The sequence below is a fragment of the Telmatherina bonti genome (assembly GCF_933228915.1).
Source record: "Telmatherina bonti genome assembly, chromosome: 6".
Lineage (NCBI taxonomy): Eukaryota > Metazoa > Chordata > Actinopteri > Atheriniformes > Telmatherinidae > Telmatherina > Telmatherina bonti.
The window spans coordinates 10,327,522-10,348,545 of NC_136624.1; the positions used below are offsets into that span (position 1 = coordinate 10,327,522).

A 21,024-nucleotide genomic window follows, 5' to 3' on the forward strand; every position below is an offset into this window, starting at 1 on the left:
TTTGGTGGATTTTGTTCACTGCTCTGTGAAGGACCTACATATCCGAAATCAGCTCCTCTTGCGGAGATGGACATTTTTAAATGTGACATATGTACAAACTTTGTATGTTAACGTGTTGAAAAATTAAGGCGCTAACGTCACAGATTTATGCCTGCATTAAAAATTTAGTTTTGACAACCATGATAAAAATCCCTAATTTGTTTGATCATTTTAAAAACATCGCCTACATTTATCTAGTTACTGCATGAAATTATCTTGTGGCCCTCATAAGGATCCCGACCCCCAGTTTGAGAATGACTGTTCTTGAGTATCCTGATGGAGATGTTCGCCAGCAATTTATGATAATCCACTGCTGTTCATCACTGGCTTTTTCACAGCTGATCTCTGAATATGATGCTTTTTCCTGATGTAGACTTTACAAAGAAGCAACTGGAGAGACTGAACCAGAACTAGACTACAGGTCCAGATAGTGCCAGCTCCAGGTCTCCAAAAACCTGCTTATCTCTATGCTGTATTCTTCTGCACCTTTTCAGCAATTTAAATCAAATAGACACCCAAAAAAATCTGAATCGAATCGGGACAGAAGCATATCATCACAGCTCTAAGTATAAACACAAGAGGTGCCTCAAAACCTATGGAGCTAGAGCCTCCTAACAATGTAAAAAATAAAGAATATTGGTGTAAGTACAGAATCAAGAACAACATAATTTACTCTGGTATGAAGAAAGAAAGACCTGTAAGACAAATGACTGAAACCAGCTTGATATGTCTTTTTAATCCCATTAATCCTTTTAACTTTCACACTAAAACAAAAAGGCCAGAGAAAAAAAAAATTCTGTTTTCCGTTTGTTTTGGAAAAGAATAAACAGAATAAAGGGGTTTTCTTTTTTTAGCAAATGGTTAAGATGTTAAAAAGAAGTCAATATTGTAACAGTGAAATGGCTGAAATTTGAAATGGCAGTGTCATACCAAACACTTTGGGTTTTACATACACACCAATTGGTAGAGATGGCTCAGGTATGTTTATTTCCACCATTTTTAAAAGAAATCCATTAAAGTCACTGCAAATTTACCTCTGACAAGTGGTCGACCAGGATCTTACAGGGATAATTTGTTCAAGCCTCTGTAACAATATGATCAGATGCAGAACTGAGTTCCAACAATACAAGTTAATTGTTCAAGTAAGACTTTCAAGATTATTGGCAACTTTCACAATCTATATTCTGGAACAAAAAAAACTTCATTTAACAAATTACCCCACCAGACCCCACAGGCGGCTGCAGTGATGTCGTGGTTGTATGTCGGATTGTTATGTGTCTTCCAGAGCTGTGAGGCTTAATCACTTAGAGGGATTAGGAAAACAGGATGTGTTCATGTATGTGCACTGGTCATTTCTGATAATCAAGTACAGACTTTCCTGATAAACAGCAACCAGACAAAACACAGGGAACTGTTAGGGATGGCCACATTGATACTCTGGAGTCAAAACTTTTGATTTGTTCTTTTTCTAGATAACACGATACCACAGTGTGAATATATACATATGTGTATATATATATATATATATATATATATATATATATATGTATATATATGTATATATATGTTTGTTTGTTTTTTGTTGTTTAAATTAAGGATAAACAAAAACAATCCCACTGACATTAAAAACTTCTTATATGAGGGAGTCTTGTCCAATATAGGCAGCAGCAAAAATCATAGTAACATAAGTTACACAGTAAAAACATGCCCAATACAAACAAAAGATACCTTTAGAAGCAAATTTATGTGCTTTTTGTGGAATCAGTCTGAAGAATCCATTGTACCAGCCTTTTCCACGTTTCTATTTATATATATATATATATATATATATATATATATATATATATATATATATATATATATATATATATATATATATATATAAGTCAGAAAGTGCACAATATAACTGGGTATACCTTTTGGGGTCATAATATAGTGATATTTTCCTTTTAAAGAAGAAAAATATCAGTGTCACATTTCAAGTGACACACTTTGAAATGTCGTTTCAAAGTGTGTCATTCACAATTTACACAATGTTGCGGTGGGGAGGAGGCCCTGGAACACTCTGGGCCCAGGGGCCTGTGCACCTTTCATCCGGCCCTGATCGACAGGTGAAATGTATGCTGCTTCTTTAACCCTTCGGAACGCGCACGCAGGAACTTCCTATCTTGTCGAGAACGCGAGCTATGACGTAAGCTACTTGCCGCGCAGTGATGATGGCGGTGCGTGAACGCGCAGCAAAAGTAATGGCTGCTCTGGATCGGCGGGTGCCTAGCCTCGATGATTTCGTGGGTCAGAGCTGGACTACCTGGGCGGACTGGGCCGGAGTGACAGCGGCGGACGGTAAGGAAGCACCTTGTCGCAAACACTTGCAGCTACGAAGCCATTCAGCCAAATCAGCGCGGTTAATTTTCGTGGAAACGGAGGACGCAGCTAACCATGTTACCCAAACAAAGACCCTGCCGGGTCCTAGTGCTGGGTGGGTAACGTGTTGCTTTTTTTTTTTAGCAGCTTTCTCCTCTAAACGGTGTCTTCTTGGAAAATTAAGTGTCAGACAGGAGGTTTATGAGGTGTATTTTACTGCTCTGGTAGTGAATGGAGCTGCCAGTGAGCAGGGATGCGTTTAGCTACGGTGGAAGTAGCTGTGGCATCAGAGCGGAAGGAGGCTAGTGAGGCGGCCGGGTGAGCAGCGTCTCCCCGCGGATAGCGAGGCTAGTACGGCAGCCAGTGTTAGCACGCCGATGCTAACATCAGAGTAGACACCGGTGGACGGAGGAGGAGTCTGATGCTCCTGCCACCATGTAAATGCTGGCCCAGCCCTTTCATATTAGCCAGCGTTACTCTGTGTTCTTTTGGCTTTTTCATGATGTTCCTTCATGATTTAGCAGCCTTGCTGCCTCTGGTGCACACCTGCAAACATATCTGTATCTGACACAGATTATTACTGAAATGAAAAGTCCTCCTGTCTCCGTCAGTTTTAACTGTGTGCGTTGACTTATTGTCTGGCATCCCTCTCAGTGATACAGTACCTGTAACTATGTAGGAAAGTCTTCATCCACTACACAGCACTATTAACAACTAAAACCACTGAATATTAGCCCCAATAAACAGCTTTCTCCAAACCCAGTCTTTTATATAACCCAGAACAATGACCTATTTAAAAAGGTATCATTTCTAAGGTAAGATACATCGCTGTCTTTTTTTTTTTTTTTTAATAACACAATACCTCATAATAATAATGAAATACATCTATAAGAAAGGTCAGAGCGGACTGTACTTCTTAAGGAAGCTGAGATCTTTTAATGTCTGCATCTGTTGCATATCTTCTATAAGTCTGTTGTGGAGAGTGCAGTCAGCTTTGCAGCATCTGCTGGGGTGGTAGCATCAGAACCAGAGACTTGAAGAGAATCAACAAACTGATCAAGAAAGCTGGTTCTGTGCTTGGAGTAACTCTGGAGCTGATTGTCCAAAGGAGAATGCTGCACAGGCTGATGAAGATGATGGAGGATTCCTCACACCCTCTCCACAACAAAGTGTGTTCAGTGAGAGGCTTCTTCACGTCCGATGTAAGACTGAAAGGTGCAGAAGATCATTCCTGTCAGCAGCCTCCGGAACAAGACGACCTCAAATTAATTATTATATACTACAATATTGAATTTCCCTTTGGGGATTAATAAAGTATTTTTCATTTCCTAAATGACTTCTAAACATGTTACATGATGTTTCAGGGCCTGAGGTGGATGACTTCAGCAAGAATGGCAAAAAGGCTGCAGAAGCAATGTCGCTCAGTAAAGACGGTAAGTCACTGCTGACATGACAGACGTAACATCGCTGGCTTTGCTTATCTTTTAAATGACAGCATCAAGTTATTATGACAGAGGTCAGAAGTTTGATGGCGGCTGTAGCTCAGGAGGAAGAGCAATCATCTACCAACTGGAGTTTCAGAGGATTGAGTCCCCCTTTCCAAGTGTCCTTGGGCAAGAAAATGCACCCCATATTGCCTCCCAGTTAGGCGGTACAACTGATTGTTCAATGCTGCCTTGATGTTTTCTCATATAGAGCTCCACTTGCAAAACTTTCATGCAAGGGTGTCTGTTGAAGTTTATAGCTTGTGCTTGGCTTTATGCGAGTCATGTTTTTAGCTAAAGCTAGATTTTAGGAGCACTTCTTTGTGGTTGTCTTGTAGGTAAGTGGCAGCAGAGATTTGCTGTGTTTTCCCTGGTGGTTTCCACAAGTATCTGGCAAGTCTTGCAGACCTCCTGTATTGGTTGTGCCTTATCTTTCATGCAACTGAAATGATTTCAAGTAACTATAATATGCTGTTCATTTCAGCTAAAAGTTCTTGTGTATCCATATTCTCATTGCTCCTCTTGCTATCTTCAACCATCACAGTGCTCACTCTGTGCTCTACAACTGTAGACGTTGGCGTCTACATTGAGTATCTGAGACAAAAAAGGATGTTTTCACACCTAACGGTCTGCTAGACTCTGTACAGTTGGGTGTTGCAATGGTCTCCCTGTCCAAGTTTGGGTTTTACAGTACACTGACTTAACAACCCAACCGTTTTAATAATGTATTTGCGTCCTCTCCAGATGCGGCGCTTCATCAAGAGTTACTGAACAAGACAAAACAGTGAAGAGGACACCTGTGTCATTTGTTGGTTAATGCGGAACAACTTCTGTTTCCAACAAATCAGGGCAAAACATGGAGCTGCATCCGTTCCCAGCATGCTTGGTTTGATCATGTCGCTATTAAAACTTTTACATTTTACTCCTAGTGTATCCATCGGCTATATAAAGAGAAGTGCTGTGACTGTGTTTGATTCAGGGAAGGTGACCTGTTGCTTTGAGTGGTCAGTATGACTAGAAAAGTGCTGTTTAAGCACACCCCATTTGCAGGTCATTGTCATGAACGCATCACACGAAGGGCCGTAACAACCACTGTTAACCCAAATTAGACCTAATGTTCATTAGAAAACTTAAAACTATCCACATTCTCAGCTTCATGGTGTGTGATGAAAGCATAGGTTCAGCTTGTCCTCTGTTACAGACTGAAAACAACCAATAATGGCGCCTTTCCACAAGCCCTTCCTCATTTCAGCTGACACCACACTACCTGGTTTAGATCATTTCCATTACACCCTCAGTGTGGGTGAGGTCGTCGTATCGCTAAGCAATTTGTTTGCGATACAAACGGCACCACAGTCCAGTACGTGGAGGTGATGCTTCACCTGCTGCTTAGTGTATGGCTTGTAATCAGGAATAGTCCATGAACAGAGCCAGAGTATGCGGCTGTAGCTCAGGAGGAAGAGCAGTCAGCTTGCAACTGGAAAGTTTAAGTGTCCTTGGGGAAGACGCTGAACCCTAAGTTGCCCCCTGATGTGTGCCTATCGGGCTATGAGTGTGAATGTAAGTCGCTTTGTATAAAAACATCTACTAAATGACTGTAGAATAAAAGGCTTTTGGTGGAAAATCCTGGTCCTGCCGTCTGCTGATACGACCCAAAGTTGTTATCAGGAGTTGTGTTTATGACTCATCCTGTGATGTCAAATTCTGGCCTGCAAACGGTCCACATCACATTTTCAACCCGACTCCGAAACCTTCAGCGCCCAACAGGGTAGGTGCTAAAAATGTATGTTCTTGTCCCGGGAGATCCTGATGGAAAACCTACAAACCAGAAAGAGAGGTGCGAGGCTGGGCTTAGCAGGTGTTAGTGGAAAAGGGCCGTAAGTCATTCCAGGTTTTGATGGCTTGAAGTGGCGTAACACAAAGGTTCACAGCTGAAAATCTCATTTCACTCCATGTTGAGCAGAAAGTGGTTTCTTGTGAGACTTTAACTGTGCTGCTGTAAGACTTAAGTTGATGTCAGCCTGAGAAAATTTGGGACCTGAATTGGGATTTACCAGGTAATGTGTCTCGACTGACTGCGATAAGAAGCTGCACCACCTCAAACTTCCTCTTTAGTGGTAAAAATACTATCAGCCCAACAAGCTCTCTGCGTTTAGTTAAACTAACCAGTGGTGGATGGGAGCAGATGAAAACATTAACATGTAATCAGGAAGCTAAAACAGCTTTTTGTTTTTCTCATTAATTTGGATCCAATGCAGAGACCATGAAGAGAATCGACAGGTTGCTGTTTCAGATGTGACTTTAGAGAAGTGAAAAGCTTCAGGTTTGCAGAGACCACAGTCAGATCTACTACTGTCCAACAGAAACTCCCGCTGTGTTCCTCATTTGAGCGCGACGCGTCATCTCAAGAAAAGCTTGATGGTGTGCGTCCGGTAACACTTAACCACACAGTGAGATGATGGAGAATGATTGACACACTTACTCTTCTTCTTGTTCTCATTCATCACACTGTTCAAATACTTGTTAATGCTGATATGGAAGCGTTTCAAGCATTTCAGCATTCATATTCAGGCTTATGTGGGTTATACTCTCATGAAAACTAACTGCTGGAGGCACCAAAGGGTCAGGCATTTTTGATCATATTTCTACCACGCTGAATTTTCTTTGTTGTGGTAAAATGTACAGATTCCATAAGATCAGCTCGTATATATGCACAATAACCAAACCCCTTGGATAAGTAGCTGTCGTCAGGTTGTATTCCTGACACACAGTCCCCAGCTCTATAAGTGAGATCCAGCATCACCTGAGTTTCTCACAATGCCTTGTGTCTACTATTTCTCCCCAGACATGTCTATCTTTGGCCTCTACCCCGGCCACGATGACTTCTACTTGGTGGTGTGCAGCCACTGTGGCCAAGTCGTGAAGCCTCAGGCATTTGAGAAGCACTGCGAACGGCGACACGGCCCTCTGGCCAAGCTGTATGGCCGACTGCGCTCTCCCACACCTGCACCTCAGCCCCAGAGGCCCCAACATGGCCACTCTCCTTCCCATGGGACCAACGCTGCTTCTGCTTCATCGTGGGAGGGTCGAGGGCCAGGATTCGGGCAGCCCCGTACGGCCCCACCTTCTCCTTCCACGCCACCTCAGTACAGACACTCCAAGAACTCAAAGGATGGAGTTCGGTAAGAGCAGAAGTCAGATGAGATGTGCGGTACTATCATGGTGTGTTTGGGAAATAGTCAGGTGTGACGGCTCAGCGTAACGAATGGAAATGAAAAAGACGGCTGCTTTGGATCGGTTCAGAAAGGACAGAATCTTAGCTGCTTACTCAGTAACTTGATATTTTTATTCATGAAGAAACTAAAGTTACTACTTAGCACTGTCAGTCCTGGTATCAGCAGCTGCTGCTTCTCCTGTCGATCAGTAATACATAAACTCAGGGAGAAGAGTTAATATTTTATCATCTGTTCAGATGTGTCTAAAACTGTGGACTCTTTTCTGTGTCTCCCAGACATTCCCCGCTGGAGAAGTCGTCCCACAGCAGCCACACAGAGCCCATGTTCAAGCAGCCGCCACCTCTGGAGCCGCAGATAATGTCTCCGCCTCCGTCGCTCAGAGATCCCCCATGGCCACACGGAGGCACTCCGGCCGCAAGGTCTTCCCCCAGTGAGAGACATCCCACTCAAAGGAAGGACTCCACTCAGCCCTCTGTGGTGACGGGCCACCGGATCCCCAGACCCTACAACAAAGTGGCCTCCAGTGAGTTCACAGGGACTGATCGGGGTGTCATACAGATAGATTTTAGTTGGAAAATAAATCGTAGATTAAAAAGAAAAAGTACATAAACACCACAGGATACCAGATTATGTGCCAGGTAAAGCAGATTCAGTTGAGTTAACCTCTTAATCCTCATAACATCTGGTTTCACCAGGTGTAACATCAGGTCTGTTGTCATGTGTGGTGTCCACTCTGCTAAAACGGGCATCTAAAATCTCTAAAAACCAGTTTAATGACCACCAAACCCAGTTTAGACAAACTTCAAAAGAGCAGGCAACACAAGTGTTGGCTCTCCTTGTTCTCCCAACAGCATGTGGATGGACAAACGATAGCTTTGCTTAAAGTGCATACCTTTAAATGTAATCATCTCCAACTTCAAAACCAAAATTCTTCCTCACATCAGAAAAACATCATTGTGACTTCTGTCTTAACTTTTCTGTCTGGCCTCCAGAAGTTCTTTCCACTGGGATAAACCCACATTTATGAAAGACTCCATTTCCCAGGATCCTTTGAGAGGAGTTGCCTGTCCAAAACCACTGTTTTCTCGCCCGGTTGGATTTAATTGGACAAAGACAATTGTCAGTCGTTCTATCACAGATTTTTCTGTCCTCACCGTTTGATTGGTGGAATGGATGTAAACATGGTGACATCAACATAAAACCAACGGTTCCCACAATTAAAATGAGGATTAATCATGTAAATCAGCTGATTGAACCCTGAGTTCTGAGAAGATTTTACCCCTCGTAACTCAGATTTACAGAAAGCATTCAACATATTTACATGTTTATCTAAAATCAGCCTGTTTGCAGTGTTTTCCTCCACTTTTGATCTACCTTTAGATAGAAGTGGGACAGAAGCTTCTAAATGCTACAAAGGTGTTTCCATTGAACGGTGCTTAGCACGTAAGCTGCAGTTCTCGCAAAACTTCATCCCGCTGAGGAGATTTTTAATGAGAGTTGCTGCTCATGCAAGTAGCCGTGTTGCGTTATTTCGAGGCTTTTTATCGTTGAGGATTGGCTACAGCTTTTCAAAGCCTTTCTCCTTTATTTTGCTTATTTATTCATTGTGAAACTGTTTGCTCCACGGCACACCATCTTTACCTGAAATGAACTGGTCACATGACCCACTATGTCACACATGAATGCATAAAAGGAGTTTTCCATCACACTTTTGAGATATACTTCTACAACAAAACATCTCAAAACCAAACATTTAAACGCTTTAGTGATATTTGAGAGGTTTTCCAAATTTGTTTCTATTACGTTATTTATTGCAATATTTCATTTTTGCACAATTCTCGGGGTGATGGAAACGCTGCTAGAGTTGTTTATCCCAGGTTCTTCATCAGATCACAAGAAGCTCACTGAAAAAACACCTCGCTATCTCTTCAACAAAACCTTTGTAACTTTGTCGTGTTTTACTTCAACTCCTCAAATCTTTGCACAGACGATGTTCACGTCTTCATATTTCACAGCTTCATATTTTTCTAGAAGTGTTTGTCTCCTGCAGTAAATTGAGAAAAATATGTATGTTAAGAAGAAATCATTCATGTTTTCCTCTGTTCTGTCCTCGGTTACTTTAACGCAGTGGCGTCAGTGTGGATGCTCCACCTCTGCTGAAACCTCATTCTGGTTTGCTCTGTTTTTATAGCCGGATGTTTTAAGGAGTTTGGAGAATCGATTAGTTTTAGGGGACAGTTTGGAGCAACCCCCCCCGCAAAAAGAAGCTCATTAAAATAACAATACATGAGACAATCATACTATTAAAAACCACAGAAAGGGGGAAAAAAAGTTAATGCATTGCACAGAAACACTGATTCAGAATATTTATTTGATCATTTTTTAACTAATTCTAAAAAGTTAATGTTTCCACAACTTTTTTTACTCATTGGTGTTTGAGTTAATCTTGGCGAACACACACTGGTGTGTTTGTTGACATCCCTGTTGTTTTATGATGTGTGCATCCTCAGAGAGAGAGTGTGACCTGGACAAACACTGCGGCGTCCTAGACCCCGACAGGAAGAGGGTCTGCACTCGCCTGTTGACGTGCAATGTAAGCAGCGCGCACACACACCCACACACAGTGAGCTTTTCTGCTTCTGACTCACTGCTGTGCAGCTTTCTCCAGCACATCTGTCGTCTTGTTTTACCTTCTTTGTGTGATTCTCCGAGCAGCTGACGGTTTATAATTTCAGCTTCAGGCCGTGTCCTCTTTGTTTTTCGTTTTTTACTCATTTACAGCACATCAGAGCAGGAAAATCACTTATTTTTTCTTCATCGGTTGGATGATGTTAGTGGTGATTATATGGTGGTGAAAGCAAAGCAGCAAAACCTTCTGTTTTTACAAGAAATTATTGAAGTTTTAACAGTCAATAAATGTTTGTATGTTGTTGTCTTGAAAGCAAAGTAAGAAAAAGTAAGATTTGATTTGTTTTGTGAATGAACTTCATATGAACATTGTTCTGATGTACTAGACTGATGTGGTTTATCATGTTTGATGGGAAGAGAAAGCTTATTGTTTTCACTGTGCACTTGAACAGACATATGAGGCTGTGGGCCACAGCCTGTGTGTGAGAAGAAAACCCAGTTTTTAGATGAATGAAAGTTGGAGGTTTACTGATCAGCGTTGACAAAGACTGAGGCATGAAAATGGCTCCTGGCACAGGAAGAGTCCTTATATGGTGTGTAGTGTCTGTGAAGTAGGAAGTGAGTGTGAGAGGAGAGACGGGATGACCTGATTACCAGGAAATGACAAGAGTGACGGGAAAGACGCAGGAAAACAATCCTGACGGTCAAGAAGTGACACCTGGACTGCCATGACTCAGTTGAACCAGTTTGACCATTCATCCTGCTGACAGAATGCAGTGTTTCTGGTTCATTTTACTGGAAAAAAGTAATGATCACTTATTCAAAATGAAGTTTTGCTCTGACAGATTATCTGGGTCCTTTTGGTCTCAGATAGTTGGGAAGATTGTGACGTTGATGAGCTACAGTCCAGCATATTTACGTGAATATTTTATGAAATGTTCAGACCAGGATCAAATGCATTTCCCCAGTAAACCATGTCATCAGTCAGTCAGGTAACTTTAGACCACGAGCTATGATGTATTTCTATTTCTGGTGTGGTTTGTTTGTGTGTGTGTGTGTTTCAGGAATACGGTGTTGTTGCTGAAGTTCCTCTGTAGTAGTCATAGGGTTCTGGTTCAGAAGTTTTTATCATATAAATCTCACATGAGGAAGTTTTACTGGATGAGACGCCTCTCCAGGCATGGCGACCAGTAGACAGACTGTAGAACATCGGCCTGCTGTTAGTCATTGGAGAAAAAGTCAAATTAGAAACCACATAGTTTGGCAGTAAATCATCATCTTATTCAACCTTTACAGCTCAGATGAAGGGGTTCTTCAGATTATAATTTTGTGTGTAATCCAGTGGTTGGTCAACGTTTAAACTGTGTAAATGAAACGTTGGCTTACTTCCTGCATCCTCATCCTCAGATCCATTCCATCCACCAGCGGAGGAAGGTGGTAGGCCGCAGCAAGAACTTCGATCAGTTGGTGGCAGAGCTGAAGACAAAGGTTCGAGAGAAGGGGACCCAGGCCCTGGAGGGAAGCTCCTCCACAGGAGGGTCTCCCAGCCCCGAGACCCCCAAGGAACAGGCTGGTGTTCCCCACTGTAGGAGGCCTCTTGCCAGCCTCCCTGCTTTCAGGTTAGTGATGCAGACATGAGTCGGGTCCCTGAGGAGGTGGAAATATTCATGTTACTGGACAGTAAAATAACAGAAAAAAACCTATAAATAATGATGTGTGGATGGATTTATTTCTGTTATATAATGTCTCTGTCCTGGAATTATTTAGCTCAGTTTTAAGTTACAAAGTAAACGTTTCAAAGACACAAATGTACCATTAAAAAGGGTTCAGAGTCAATACCCCCCCCCTAAAAAAGGGCAGATCTGTCTGAATTAAACTTCAGACTATTAAAAAAATAAATAAATAAAGGAGGGCATTGTCAGTAGATGGAGCCGGATTTTGATATTAAACTTTGAATCATGAGTTGAGTCAGTGAAAATGAACATATTAATTGGTGGATAAGAGATAAAAATCTTAATAAAATGAGAACAAACAAATAAATGTACTTTTGGAAATATAGTTAAATTTAATTGCTAAAAATAATTTGTCTGAAGAAATAAAGTTGTTTGTAAGGTGCTCCCCAGACCTTTGCTTCATTACAAATGAAGTGGTTGAACAACTCACTGACACTGCCACCAAGTGGTGGGAAGCTGCATTGCAACTGATTATCTTATGGCAGTATTTTTCAACCACTGTGCCGCGCGGTACACTCGTGTGTCGTGAGAGATTATCAGATGTGCCCTGAGAAATTTTCCAATTTCACCTAATTGGTCTAAAAAGCCCTCTCCCTGAGCCGTCACCTTATCGTGGTGGAGGGGTTTGTGCGTCCCGAAGATCCTAGCAGCTATGTTGTCGGGGGCTTTATGCCCCTGGTAGGGTCACCCATGGCAAACAGGTGTCATGGGGAGGGACCAGACCAAGCACGGCTCATAGACCCCTATGATGACGACCAACCTGGGCATGAATGTTCCCTTGCCCGGACGCGGGTTACCGGGACCCCCCTCTGGAACCAGGCCTGGAGGCAGGGTACGAGAGCGAGCGTCTGGTGGCCAGGCCTTCGCCCATGGGGCCCGGTCGGGCTCAGCCCGAAAGGGTTACATGGGCCCCACCTCCCGTGGGCTCACCATCTGCGGGAGGAGCCGTAGGGGTCGGGTGCAATGTGAGCTGGGCGGCAGCAAGGGGCGGGGACCCTGGCGGTCCGATCCCCGGCTGCAGAAGCTGGCTCTAGGGACGTGGAACGTCACCTCTCTGGTGGGGAAGGAGCCTGAGCTTGTGCGCGAGGTTGAGTGGTTCCGACTAGATATAGTTGGACTCACCTCGACGCATGGCTTGGGCTCTGGAACCAGTACCCTCGAAAGGGGCTGGACCTTCTTCCACTCTGGAGTTGCTCATGGTGAGAGGCGCCGAGCAGGTGTGGGCATTCTCATCAGCCCTCAGCTTGGTGCCTGCACGTTGGGGTTTACCCCGGTGGATGAAAGGGTAGTTTCCCTCCGCCTCCGGGTGGGGGGACGGGTCCTGACTGTTGTCTGTGCTTATGCACCGAACAGCAGTTCAGAGTACCCACCCTTTCTGGAGTCCTTGGAGGGAGTGCTGGAGGGTGCTCCTTCTGGGGACTCCATTGTTCTGCTGGGGGACTTCAATGCTCACGTGGGCAATGACAGTGAGACCTGGAGGGGAGTGATTGGGAGGCATGGTCCCCCCCCTCTGAACCCAAATGGTGTTTTGTTATTGGACTTCTGTGCTCGTCATGGATTGTCTATAACGAACACCATGTTCCAGCATAAGAGTGTCCATATGTACACCTGGCATCAGGATTCCCTGGGCCGCAGTTCAATGATCGACTTTGTAGTCGTATCGTCGGACCTGCGGCCACATGCCTTGGACACTCGGGTGAAGAGGGGGGGCGGAGCTGTCAACTGATCACCACCTGGTGGTGAGTTGGCTCAGATGGTGGGGGAGGAAGCCGGTCAGAGCTGGCAGGCCCAAACGTGTTGTGAGGGTCTGCTGGGAACGTCTGGCTGAGTCCCCTGTCAGAGCGAGCTTCAACTCCCACCTTCAGCAGAGCTTCGAACATGTCCCGGGTGAGGCGGGGGACATTGAGTCCGAATGGGCTGTGTTCCGTGCCTCTATTGCTGAGGCGGCCAGCCGGAGCTGTGGCTGCAAGGTCGTTGGTGCCTGTCGTGGCGGTAATCCCAGGACTCGTTGGTGGACACCAGCAGTGAGGGATGCCGTCAAGCTGAAGAAGGAGTCCTATCGGGCCTTCTTGGCCTGTGGGACTCTGGAGGCAGCTGATGGGTACCGACGGGCTAAGCGGCATGCGGCTTCGACCGTTGCCGAGGCAAAAACTCGGGCATGGGAGGAGTTCGGCGAGGCCATGGAGAGAGACTTCCGGACGGCTTCGAGGAGATTCTGGTCCACCATCCGGCGGCTCAGGGGGGGGAAGCAGTGCTCCATCAATACTGTGTACAGTGGAGATGGGGTGCTGCTGACCTCAACTCGGGACGTTGTGGGTCGGTGGAGGGAATACTTCGAAGACCTCCTCAATCCTACCAACACGTCTTCCCATGAGGGAGCAGAGCTGGTGGACTCAGGGGTGGACTCTCCTATCTCTGGGGCTGAAGTCGCTGAGGTGGTCAAAAAGCTCCTTGGCGGCAAGGCCCCGGGGGTGGATGAGATCCGCCCGGAGTTCCTTAAGGCTCTGGATGCTATGGGGCTGTCCTGGCTGACACGCTTCTGCAGCATCGCGTGGACATCAGGGGCAGTACCGCTGGACTGGCAGACTGGGGTGGTGGTCCCCCTTTTTAAGAAGGGGGACCACCACCCCAGGATTGAGGAGGAGCAGTGTGGTTTTCGTCCTGGTCGCGGAACAGTGGACCAGCTCTATACCCTCTCTGGGGTCCTGGAGGGGGCATGGGAGTTTGCCCAACCAGTCTACATGTGCTTTGTGGACCTGGAGAAGGCATTCGACCGTGTCCCCCGGGGGCTCCTGTGGGGGGTACTCCGGGAGTATGGGGTACCGGACCCCCTTGTACGAGTTGTCCGGTCCCTGTACGACAGGTGTCAGAGCTTGGTCCGCATTGCCGGTAGTAAGTCGGATTCGTTTCCGGTGAGGGTTGGACTCCGCCAAGGCTGCCCTTTATCACCGATTCTGTTCATAACTTATATGGACAGAATTTCTAGGCGCAGCCGAGGGGTTGAGGGGATCCGACTTGGTGGCCTCAGGATTGGGTCCCTGCTTTTTGCGGATGACGTGGTCCTGTTGGCTTCATCTGGTCGTGATCTCCAGCTCTCGCTTGAGCGATTCGCGGCCGAGTGTGAAGCGGCTGGGATGAGAATCAGCACCTCAAAATCTGAGACCATGGTCCTCAGCCGGAATAGGGTGGATTGCCCTCTCCGGGTCGGGAGTGAGGTCCTGCCTCAAGTGGAGGAGTTTAAATATCTCGGGGTCTTGTTCACGAGTGAGGGAAGGATGGAGCGTGAGATCGACAGACGGATCGGTGCGGCGTCTGCAGTAATGCGGGCTCTGCGCCGGTCTGTCGTGGTGAAGAAGGAGCTGAGCCAGAAGGCGAAGCTCTCGATTTATCAGTCGATCTACGTTCCTACCCTCACCTATGGTCATGAGCTGTGGGTCGTGACCGAAAGAACGAGATCTCGTATACAGGCGGCTGAAATGAGTTTCCTCCGCAGGGTGGCCGGGCTCTCCCTTAGAGATAGGGTGAGGAGCTCAGTCATCCGGGAGGGGCTCAGAGTAGAGCCGCTGCTCCTTCGCATCGAGAGGAACCAGTTGAGGTGGCTCGGGCATCTGGTCAGGATGCCTCCTGGACGCCTCCCTGGTGAGGTGTTCCAGGCACGTCCCTCGGGGAGGACCCAGGACACACTGGAGGGATTACATCTCTCGGCTGGCCTGGGAACGCCTCGGGATCCCCCCCGCAGAGTTGGCAAATGTGGCTGGGGAGAGGGAAGTCTGGGCTTCCCTGCTTAGGCTGCTGCCCCCGCGACCCGACCCCGGATAAGCGGCAGAAGATGGATGGATGGATGGATGGATGGTCTAAAAAGCAGCTCTGTGTTCATCCAAACAGGTCCTAGTAAAAGAGAATAAAATTCCTTTATCTTGTGTTTATCTGATTTCTCTTCAAGAGGCTTTGACAAGATGGACCTTATATTAATAATATGGACTTTTAAAAAGAAAAAGACACTTTGGTTTGTGGTGTGTTTTGTGATTTTTCAGTAAAAAAAAAGAAAAAGTGTGCATTGGCTCAAAGGTTGAAAAACACTGTCTTATGGACGACAGTAATATTTGTTATTATGCCCTTCCGGTGCCTTGATGGCCCACAGGGGCAAAACCAAAAGTTTTCGTGGCCCCCTAGGTGGTGCTCAAGGCCCAGGCACCCATATAGAAGAATCACTGCTTTTATAAATTATTTAGGGAAACATTTAAACTAGATTAATCTTATCAGTTGATCTCTTATTAAGAAGGGTTGTGTAGTGTGTTTGAGCCTAATCAAACACTACACACTAACAACAGCAAATACAATTGTAGTTGGATTAATGTTCATGAAAACATGTTAACAGATTTAATGCAAGCAGATTTGGTATTAGAAAATTTACGTGCAGGCAGATATCTGATCTTATCAAAACCCCCGATCAGCAGATTGGTGCATCTTTTTACATGCACACACATGTTTTTGTATGTTTGTGGATTTATGTAAATGTTTGTGTATATGCTTGTGTGTATATATTTATATATAATATACACATACACACACATGCACATTTTTTTTTAACTTTCAAGTGGAATATACAAAAAATGTAAAGGGTTGATACTACACTGATATTACATCATGCATATAGGTGGTTTTTAGTCAAATTATCTAACGTAAGTCTTCATTTCAGACTATTTCTAATTTCAGACAAGCAGCATGATGTGCAGTTAGTGGTTAAACAGTGAACATTTACACATCGCATCCTAAACTTTAGAGAAGGCCAATTTAAGGTTACCTGTAGAGGTTATTGTACATTTTAGATTGATGCTGACATCAGTCAACAAACTGAGTATCCGTAACTTTTTGTGAGATATATATATATATATATATATATATATATATATAATATAAATAAAATATGTGTGTGTAAAATGCAATAGCACATGATTTTGTTGTGTATTGTTTGTAAAATAAAACTAACTCTAAATGACAAAACTTTTGAACAAAATAGGAAATAGTTACTTTTATTAAAAGATATCCTATTTTAATATTTACCAAATTCTTCCTTGAAGCCAGATTGGACCCTGTGGAAAGCTGGTTTTAACCCCTGAGCTGTAGGTTTCACTCACCTGATGTAGAGGGTTTGATGTTCAAGCAGTTTAAATGGAGTGACGCTGTTTTCCCAGTAGGTCTACGGTGGTGATGGAGTGCAGCCCAGAGGAGGAGAAACAGCGGCAAGGTGACACCTGCCTCCGAACCCCCTCTCCTCTTGTCCATGGACACATCTCCAGTGATGACAGTGAGGCAGAAGGACTAGAAGACATCTCTGAGATCTCATCTTCAGCAGCACACCCCAGACCAGCAGCGGTAAACCTCAGTTTTAGCCAGAACTGAGCTGGACAGTTTGTTGTCATAAATCATCTTTTACTTTTTACAAAGCCAACATTAAATCAGAGATCTTGGTAGTTGTTGGGATCAGAATAAGTTCCGCTCCACCTCCATCCTTTGTGCTATTTGTAGATTGGTGTGCAAACCTTCTGCAGCACCTTCCTCCTCAAAGCCTTATTTTATTTCGCTTACACATTTTTATCTCTGAAGTGACATCCGCTATTTCTGAATCATGGTTGCTCCTCTATTAATTGCAGCTTCGTTCTCAGTTTTATTTGGAGGTTATTGTAATCTTCCTGAGCTTGTCAGAACTTCATCTTCCTGCTCGAAACCCTTGTTTTACAGTAAAAACGCCTGTTTTCCTAGAAACAAAATGGTCCCATAGTTTGACATGAGCATCTCTCTGCAGGTGTGCTCGTTCGGCAGCCACTTGCTCGGCCACGGCATCTACACCTTTGATCGGAGACTTCACCACTTGAGGTCGGCTCTCAGCAGCATGTTAGAGCAGCACATCAGCGCCCATCTCTGGAAGTAAGACTGCATAAAACATCTTGTTTTTGTTGACCAGAGATGCGTGTGTTTTTAGCTAAAGCCCTCCCCCACAGTTTAAAAAAGGTGCTGCTGTTACTCTTCTTAATTCATTGTCTATATTTCCTGTAGCTTAAGCACACTCAGTACGTGTCTGATAACATGAGAAACTAAATAAGTTACCTGCCACTTTTCCCTCCAGTCGCTCTGATCTGTTGCTTCTCATCTACAACATTCTCTCTCGTCCACATCCACTTGTTTATTACCGAAGCTAAGCTACTGGGTGAAGACTGGGTGCAGGGAGATCTTATCAGCACAGAAGTTCCTGGGTGTGATTTATGATGAGGGCTGTCAAAACAAAGATTGTTTTTAATACCAAAACAACAAAGTTATTACTTGTGCCATATAAAAATCCGAATTTGGCAATATTGCGATAATTGAAGTTGTTTTTTGGCACAAGAGTGCTTTGTCACAACAGTGAGGATAATCCACCAAAAATAACTTTATTCTCCTCATTTATGAAGTCACTGACAAATTTACAGTCTTGTCCACGAGAGGCGTGTTTTGTGGAAGTGAGACGGAGGGTGATTCTTATTGGATAGGATTAGGGGCGCTACTGCCACCTAAAAGTTTGATGTGCTTATCAATGTGCTTAACAAGGCGGTTATGTGGATGTGTGGATGAATTTGCTTTTGAAAAACAAGGTTGTGTGGACTCTTTACGGGGTGGAGGGGGGAAAGATATTCAGTTTCCCAAAAACCCAGCTACTTGTGTTCATGGTCTTCGGGTGCATTCACATCATGGAGATGCGCTAGACTCGGTCCGATTGGCTTCTCAGCTCAGTTGTAGGGGGTGTATCCATGCGGACCAGGATTGCGTTCACGCTGCACTTTGGTCAAATGAGCCAAACTATTAGAATATATCCCCATATAGTTATGTTATATAGTTTCCTCTGACCATATAGTGCTTTTCTTTATCGCTCCACGTTTGACCCTGAGCCGTTTCTAGAGATTCACTTCCATGATTTATGTTAGAACATCAAGATCAGAGAAATTTATCCTTTTTATGTCCCTGCTGTTTCAACAATCAGCTTCAGCTTCTCTCTGCTGAACGAGGAAAATCTGCATTTGTTGACAGTAATCCATCAAGAAAATAACAGCAGCAACTTTTGGTCCTAATGACTCTAAAAAGCTGTTGGACAATCAGGAAATTTTGGTAAAAAAAAAGGAAAAATCCTGGAGGAACTGATGGAAGAGGCTGATGGCGGTCCCTTTGCGAATGTGAAATGGATTGGTCTTTATTTATAACACTGTGTCTGATATGTAGTGATGGAGCTTCTTTTTCTTCCACCAGGAAAATACCTCAAGCCGCAGACCTTCAGTCTCCACCTCCTTCAGCCAAGCCCATCACATCTTTGTCTCCTGCCTCCATGGCAACAGCATCCTCCTCTTCATTACATCCCAAGGTCCGCACAGGAAGTCACATCACATTCTCCCTGAAGAATGCATCTTCGTCGTCCTCTTCCAGTCGCGGTCCTGGAAGACCCAACCCAGCTATTCAGGTGGAGAACAGCGGCGGTGGACACCTGGCGTCTCTGGGGAAGCCTGTTGGGGTGCATCAGACGTCCTCAGGGAGATCCAAAAATCCGGTGGGACGCCCGAGCAAACAAATGCTGAAGCTGCGAGAGGAGGCTGCTGCCGCTGCTGCCCACCGCAAGCGCAAGGCTCCCTCCCAGGAAGGAGAGCACTCTGGCCCTGACAGGAACTGCATCATCCTCCAGGACCGGGGCCGCCCACCCTCCACCGGTTCCTCCTCATCATCATCATCTTCCAAAACCCCCGCTCCTTCGCTTCTCCCACACGGACAGACCAATGGCACTCTCTCCCCCAGCAGCAAACCCCGCCCCCAGCCCTCACCCTTAGAGTCCCACTCACCTGCTGCCAAGGCGGTGTGGACATACAGGAGGACTTACCCCCCTCTGGTCCACTCCTCTCCCCCAGACCCGTTCTCTGCCATAAACTCCCACAGCCGGCCCAGTGGGGGGGACTTAGGACTACATGGGCAGGGCAGTGGGAGGGGCTTCGAGCACCAGGGACTGGTGAAGAAACGGAAGGGGGGAGGGATGGAAGAGCATTGTCCCTCATCAAAACCCTCAGCACACCGCCTACCTTCCTCTTCCTCTTCCAGCTCTGCTTCCTCCTCCTCTCCACGGACCAACTTCTACACCTGGAAAGACAGTAAAGGTGGGGGGCTGGCTGGGGGCGTGGAGAAGAAGCTGGGCACACAGAAGGTAGGTGTGGAGGAGGCAGGGCCTGAGTTCAGAATAATTTATTAAATAAATGTTTAAAAAAAAGAAAGAAAGCTGCAAGCGGTGATGAAGGCCCTCCTGGTAAAGCTGCTCAGTGTCCACCATTCTCCTTCGCGTTTCCCCGTTGTGTTTATTACTCAAGACAGGCACTATGCTGTTATGACATCACACTATTATGTAGCTGATTTATCGCTATCGCTATCCAGCCGATCCGACCCCCCCCCCAGGGTTTTTCAGCTTGGTCCCACAAGGCCACAGCCCTACGGGTTGTCAATGTACCCCTGCTTGAACACCTGACCCAAATGAACCCTTTTTATGCATAGTGCCGATATGGTGGACACCTATTTACAAGCTTTTATCTTGCATATTCAGAAAATGAGGATGGTATTTTTGTAAATAAACCACCTCAGTGGATGTTAGTGAGTCATCCAAAACGTTTCCATTCACTGGAAAATAAATATGATATAATTAAAAAATGATAGCTACATTTTATAGAAGATTTTTATACAAGATATTTTATACAAGATTTACATAATATGATATATTTTATAAATATTTGATAGAATAGATTAAAATAAATCATGATAAATTCTAAATATCACTAATAAATAAATTTTTTTTTAAAATGGCAGATTTCTATAAAAGTCAGATACTGTATTTAAACAAATGCATTGCTTTTTTTTTTCTTTTTTTTTTCTTCTTTTTTTAAAAATTATTATTGTTAATGCATGAAAGGGTTAAATGGGTCCAAAGGGTTAAATGGTTTTTTTTTTTTTTTTTAAACCAGAAGCTCATCTTAGGTTTGTGCTCACTGTTTATTTATTTCAGCTTGAAATGCAGATGTTTGGTTTGTTTGGTTTAATAATCAGATTTTTTTCTTTTCATGTGCTCATCTTCCTCAGCTGTGTCATTGTTTCCCTTTTCTTTTGTCCCACAGCCAAAACTGCACCACTGAGTGTGCTTGCCTTACAAGCCACCATGAGGAAGCCAGCTCTGCTCAGTCCTCCAAGCTACATGACTCAAATGTGTGTGCGTGTTCATCTGTGTGGCCGAGTTTGAATGTGTGTTTGGGTTTGTGTGTGGATGCTGAGCAGTATGGATCTGCGTCTGAATGAATGTCTGAGGGAGAACTGAGAGTGGGGGGGATGGGACAAGAGTATGGATTTAGAAATACCTCAAGACCATCTGGTTATGCTGCTAAATTGAATATGTTTGTTTATAAAACTGGATAAAACAAAATGTTTTCTTGGTTTGTGTTTTCTTCAGACTTGCTGTATATGACCCGGCGCTCCATGTCACATCTCTGT

General features: G+C 44.7%; 1 protein-coding gene across 1 annotated transcript; it reads left to right on the forward strand.

Annotated features, from left to right (window-relative positions):
- Positions 1-2,252: 2,252 nt before the first annotated feature.
- atxn7l2a (ataxin 7-like 2a) lies at positions 2,253-20,780 on the forward strand (the record flags this gene model as incomplete). Its single annotated transcript, XM_079241901.1, has 10 exons — positions 2,253-2,382; positions 3,768-3,836; positions 6,733-7,069; positions 7,399-7,646; positions 9,634-9,716; positions 11,159-11,370; positions 16,683-16,860; positions 17,291-17,412; positions 18,763-19,699; positions 20,655-20,780. 10 exons carry the CDS (start codon positions 2,253-2,255, stop codon positions 20,670-20,672), a joined length of 2,334 nt encoding a protein of 777 aa, XP_079098027.1. The 3' UTR covers positions 20,673-20,780.
- Positions 20,781-21,024: the final 244 nt, after the last annotated feature.